This window comes from Limulus polyphemus, unplaced genomic scaffold (assembly GCF_000517525.1).
Source record: "Limulus polyphemus unplaced genomic scaffold, Limulus_polyphemus-2.1.2 Scaffold664, whole genome shotgun sequence".
In the NCBI taxonomy this organism is placed as follows: domain Eukaryota; kingdom Metazoa; phylum Arthropoda; class Merostomata; order Xiphosura; family Limulidae; genus Limulus; species Limulus polyphemus.
This window is the reverse complement of record NW_013666274.1, coordinates 198,499-204,923: the sequence shown is the minus strand read 5'-3', so window position 1 is coordinate 204,923 and position 6,425 is coordinate 198,499. Positions and strand designations below refer to the sequence as shown.

The following is a 6,425-nucleotide window of genomic DNA, read 5'->3' as shown; positions in this document are numbered from 1 at the left end:
ATGGTGTGACGTTAACATTATTGAAGCTGTCAAAGCATATTTAATTGTAGCATGTAAACAAGTTTTACTGTATATGGTAATAGGGTTTTTAGGTTTCTATTATTGTTGTTCAAGTTACTTCAGTATTTTCAAGAGTTATATTAGCAATTTATAATAGTAATTCTAAAGAAATTTAAACCAAATTACTTAACAGTTAATTCACATGCTCACTTTGGTATGATTTTAAAAATGTTTTAATAATATATTTAATCAACGTATTGAATAAAATCGTATTGTAGTTAAGGAGTGTAGGATATCCAAAATGATTTTTAACAGTTATATTCCTTTCTTCCGAGAATGCAGTTCTTTTAAGGAATGTTTATCGTTTTCAGGATTACAAGTATGGTAGAAAAGCTTTGTCAGAAATACGGATCCAAACTACTTGAAGTGAATGGAAGGATGTTTTATAATTTTCCTTCATTAGAAGCTCTGGCGGGTGAGACTGTAGAACAAGAACTTAGAAAACTGGGATTTGGATACAGAGCTAAATATATTAGTGAAACGGCAAAACATATCACTCTGAACCTTTCTCCTGAGTGGCTGGAATCGCTAAGAAAAGTTCCTTATGAAGAGGCTAGAACTGCCTTGATGCAACTCCCAGGAGTTGGAGCAAAGGTTGAATTATTTATAAGCTTCTGTACTACTGAACTGTTTTAAACTATAAGTTAGTTAAGAATAATATGTTTTGAAAATGGTAAAAATCTCTATATAGAGAGTGTCATACTTTTATTAATATATATTTTTATCATTCCATAAAATATCCGGAGTGTTTCTTAATTCTGACAGACTGAAAATAAGACCAAAAACTTGAGCACTTTCGAATAGTTGATTCTTCTTCTTCGGAACTATTCAAAAGTGCTCGAGTTTTGGGTCTTACTTTAAGTCTATTACACTTTATATGTGATCCTTTATGCTAACTGTTTTATAAAAATAAAAAAAAATCTTAATTCTGACCGAAATTTGTTTGGGATGTTAAAAGTTTAAATACTACGCAACTAAACTTACCTATAACACAGTTATAATAAAAAAAATAATGCAGGCTAAAAAAATAAGAAAGCAATTCTTTGAGAAAAGTATTAAGTCAGTTTTTAGTTCAATGTTAAGTATGCTATGTATCTTGAAAAGTTCTTTTAGATTTTGTAACATGTGCTTTGTTGTTATTATTATTACATTCGTAGAGAAAAGTTGACAGGCACCACAAGTAAAACCATTCTTACTGTCTTAAGTTTTAGTGGTAGTTAACATTATTATTTATTCAAGTGATTTTTAATACATTGTGAATATAATTTGTAATTGTCGAAATTATTATGGATTTAAAAGCAAAAAAAAGGAAAAACAATTTTTGTATTAAATCTCAGTAATTTTTAATAAAGTAATTATTCATCTTCATCAACATATAGGTGGCAGACTGTGTGTGCTTGATGTCTTTAGACAAACCGGGTGCAATACCTATTGACACTCATGTTTGGCAGATCACAGTTCGAGATTATCTTCACCATTTGAAAGCTACAAAATCACTTACAGATAAGGTGTACTCACAAGTTGGTGAGTGACTAGTAATCTTTAGTTTTTGTTCTCCAAATTGTCATCGTAGCTGTATGTTCACCTGTTGTTTTTAGTCTTAAACTTTCAAGGAAAAAAATTTTTTTTATCCTTTCTGAAATTTTGCTTATAAAGTTTTTACTCTATATTCTTATGTGAATATTAAGTATTAAGTAGTTAAAGAAGCACAATTCTGCTATAAACTTTTAGCATTTTAATATAGTTCAAATCTTTATCTCTTATCTTCTCATTCAAAATTTATTATTCAAAAGCTTTCTAGATTTTACATTCAGTTGGGTTTTGGTTAAAGATGTACAATTTTATGAACTTGGTTGTGCTTATTGTAAATAACCAACCTAACCAACAGCCGTGTGTAGTAAAATGCATGAACATCTGACACTTGCATATTACAGAAAAATGTGTAATTAGTTGGAATAGAAGAATGCTCTAGATATTAACAAATAAAAGTAAATTTATATTGAGTGTTTGCTGTCATTCATTTTTTTTTTTTTTCTTTGCTTCAGGTAACTTTTTTAGGGAGCGATTTGGAGAGTATGCAGGCTGGGCACATTCGGTAAGTATACGTTTAATTTGTAATTTCTCTCTAATTTTGGCACCCCTTGCCCTAAATGTGGATTTAGCAGGTACACCATCTTGAAAACTTTGAAATTCTCTGATATATAACAGATTTGAAGAGTCATTTTCAAGTTGAATGTATGGACTAATTAATTTTTCTTAAAAAATACTGTTGCGTCATCGAGTCACATGACTACTGTGACGCAACGTTTCTAGAACTATCATGTACTTTGGCGAATGCTCTAGTATTTACTAGTATGGTTGGCTGGTATATATAAGAGGGGAAAACGTGATGCGGTAGGGTAAGGTAATGTGTGTAGAGATAGTGAGTAATTGAACTGCAGTTAGAGAGCACGAGAGACGTTACAGCGTTTGTTTAGCGCGATTGTTGAAGTTGAGTGTATTGGTAAAGTTATATTCGGAAATAATAAACCAGTTTTATTAAGAAAGAACTTGTGTCGCTTAAGTTTCGTCGGAACGAAGTTACGGAAAGTTAATTAACAAACGGAGACGTAACAATACTATGTTTACACCTTATTAGCAGTAAAAAAAATGATGTAATTTTCTAAACAAGATTTAATAAACATTGGATTTTTGTTATAGTTTATAGCCTTCCAACTTTTAGAATATATATCACAGACAACTGCTTGTTACTTGATGGAAGAAAGAAGGGCTGTATGTATACGTGGATTAGTTTCTTCAAACTTTGAGGATTTACTCACAGAAGAGACCTAAATTGATCAATGTTTAGTTCGGAAAGATTTCTTTAAAATTTATTTTTGTTGAAGAAAAAAGCTGTTGTTTGGTGATGAGACTTGAGAGTAAAGTTTCTGATCTTTGAATATGTTAAGATTCAGGTGTTTACAATTGTGGGTATCTTCGATAGGTTTTAGAGTTAATAAGTTCTGGAATGGTTTGGCTGGTGATATGGTGTGGACTGTTTAATTTTTCTGAACATTTGTAGGCTTAAGTACAGTTTATTTTGTTTCTGATCTTTTTGCTGGTTGTTTTTGGAGGGTGCAGGATTTTTGTAACCTCCTACTGTCTTTAAAGTGACTTACAAGTTACCATTTGCTCTTTCTCATTCCATAATGGGTGCAAGAAAAATAAATGGAAGCAGAAAACTCTGTAAGATACTTTTGTGATTGTTTAGATGGTTTTATTGTATTGAATTTCTCTGAATTACTCTCACCAGATCACAGCTTTAAGACTCGGATTACAAAACTAATGTACATGAACAACCTAAAGTATAATATTTGACTCTTGAATATTCATTAAGGGCTTACTTAATAGAAATATCATAAATCCGTCACTCGGTGCACTTCACCAGAGCTCATAATTTTTCAAGAATAGATTTTTTGTAGCATATCCCCATAAGTTGCTAGGAGCAAGGTGCTTATGATTATACTTCATGAAATATATTTCTTTCTCTAAACAATCTATGGGATAGTGATCTTCATGTAATTTTAATAGGTACATGGTAGCAAAAGTATTTTGTTTATTTGAAAATGGTAATAAACAGGAACCTTTGAGGCACTTGTGTCATTATTAGAAGTATAAGACTGAGTCCTGTTTCTGGATGTGTCATTATTGGAAGTATAAGACAGTCCTGTTTCTGGATGTGTCATTATTGGAAGTATAAGACTGAGTCCTGTTTCTGGATGTGTCATTATTAGAAGTATAAGACTGAGTCCTGTTTCTGGATGTCATTATTGGTAGTATAAAACTGAGTTCTGTTTCTGGATGTCATTATTGGAAGTATAAGACTGAGTCCTGTTTCTGGATGTGTCATTATTGGAAGTATAAGACTGAGTCCTGTTTCTGCATGTGTCGTTATTGGAAGTATAAGACTGAGTCCTGTTTCTGCATGTGTCGTTATTGGAAGTATAAGACTGAGTCCTGTTTCTGCATGTGTCGTTATTGGAAGTATAAGACCGAGTCCTGTTTTCGAATGTGTCGTTAGAAGAATCAAGAAGTTATCCACTAAAAGATTATTAATGTTTTTTTTTTACATTTTGAATATTTTCAGAGATCATGCTACTTTACGTGTGATGTGCGTAAACAAAGTCGTAGGTCTCTGTATTACATATTGATCTGTTTTCAGTTTTATCTATAAATTATTTTTCTCTTTGATAAGTTATTTATAGAACAGAATATATTGTAAAAGCTTATTTTAAATAGACTAACCCATGTTTTTATGTAATAATAATAATAATTATTATTTTTTCTGCTCTGTTAAACCAGGTCCTATTTTCAGCAGATCTGAAGAAGTTTAAAGAGAAGAAAACTTCCAAATAAACAACATTGTGACTTTTAATTGACAACAAACTAGAGATTTAATGAATCTATGTATTTTTTAATACAAATTTTATTTTTAGTGATAAAGAATTTTTATAACTATTGATGAGTTAACATAATTTTTGATGATCTGTGTATTGAATTCCATAGACTGTTACAATTATCTGTTGGTTGTCATAGTTTTTAACACGTGTTGTTATGGATACCTGTGGTAATTAACTCCTACCAATAGCAGTTTAAGATTCTGTGATTCTGGTGTAACCTAGAACACGTTGAATAAAATAAATGCACTGACACTAGAAACAGATTCAGTTAGGGATACAAAATGTTATTTATATTCATTACAAAGTAATTCTGAAAATTAAATAATACTTTCTACACAAAATTAAATTCTCTTTCATTACGATACGTTAACATTTCTTATCATATTGAACACTGTATTTCTTATGATGATTCTAACAAAGTTAATGGTAAAAAAAAAATAGTCCCTTCGCAATAATCCTTCTTTATCTTTAATTAGTTATTTTATTAAGTAGTTTTCTATATTTTTTTAATGAAATCACAGCAAATGACAATGGTATCAAACATAACACATCAAGCTGTCAATTTTGAACTAGCTTATCCTGAGTTCATAAACACTACATCTACGTATTTATTTGGGTCTGACAGGATACCTAATATTTAACTTCCTATTAATCATTATTGCTAAAAAATTTACTTGATTCAGTTTGTTAAATACAAAAATTTTCTTTTAAGATTTTGTAACATCCTAAATTCCGTGAGGCCAAAGTACAGGGTGTCCACAAAGTCCTGTAAGGGTTTTAAAAGTTTATTAGAACAAAACCAAAAGAGAATTATGCAGATTTTAGCACCTTGTTGCTTAACTAATGAAATTTTATTTACTGATTTCTAGATTGTAATCAGAATGTTCAGTTGCTAATGGTTGAAGTTTGAAAGAAGATGGCGACTACATAGTATTTTAGTATATCTTGACTTAATATCGAAAATACATGAAATTACTTCATTAATCATTAGATGGCGCCAGCATCTTTAAATGTAACAAATTATAATACTATTGGTACTTTTAGTAATCCTGTAAACTTCTATATAAATATAATAATATATATTCCAATTCGATATTTAAACACATTTTTCAATATTATTTATATATATTGAACTACCTTCTGGCTCTAATTTTGTTGGTTGTAGGATCGCTAATAAGGTATGTCACACAAAGAAAATTGTAAAAACAAATTAACGTCAATTTTGCTGTTAATTCTAATATTTTTTTATTAGTTAGTTAATGACGGCAAAAACGTAAAATTACCCAGCATGATGCAATAACTGGACACCACCGTTAGTCAACGATATAAAAAAATCGGTAATTTGAAGAATAAACGTCACGTATCTGTGTCATAAATAATAATAATAAAATTTTTATTTTCTTCCCACGAGAAATCAAGAGCTATAATAATTAAAAATATTTTAAACTAAAATTAGAATTTTCTGATTTTTGTTACTTTTTTTTGGGGGGGGAAGAGGTAAAATTAAATTATGAGCTTAAGAAAGAAAAAGTAAATAGCTTGGAACGAATATCAGCTTTTAACTTAAAGGTTTAATGACAAGCAACAAAGCTTCGTAGATCAAGAGTGACAAGTATTTTAATTAATTAATGTTTTCTTGCTATTACAAATGAAAGATACTTTATATGATTTCAAATACGCAACTCATTTACTTTATGGGGTGTTTAAACTTTCTTGAAGCAAAACATTAATATATATATATATATATTACAATATAATCCACCATATAATATAGTATAGGTGACTAACCAGCAAGCCAAAACGGGAACGGCCACCCAACTTTGAATATTTTTTTAGCATACAATTTTATTGTTTTGTACACTAGCCCCCCTCCCTCTTTTAACAAATTTATGTAAAACTGTAACATAGTATATGCATTTGTCAATC

General features: G+C 29.9%; 1 protein-coding gene across 1 annotated transcript in view; it reads left to right on the top strand.

The window, feature by feature from the left end:
- The window catches only part of LOC106459816 (N-glycosylase/DNA lyase-like), a 16,225-nt gene extending 11,568 nt beyond the window's left edge, over positions 1 to 4,657 (top strand). Inside the window, exons 3-6 of the mRNA XM_013919480.2 lie at positions 372 to 654; positions 1,440 to 1,584; positions 2,106 to 2,155; positions 4,402 to 4,657. Coding sequence (XP_013774934.1) covers positions 372 to 654; positions 1,440 to 1,584; positions 2,106 to 2,155; positions 4,402 to 4,455 — 532 coding nt within the window. The 3' untranslated portion in view covers positions 4,456 to 4,657. The remainder of the gene's footprint in view (positions 1 to 371; positions 655 to 1,439; positions 1,585 to 2,105; positions 2,156 to 4,401) is intronic.
- Positions 4,658 to 6,425: the final 1,768 nt, after the last annotated feature.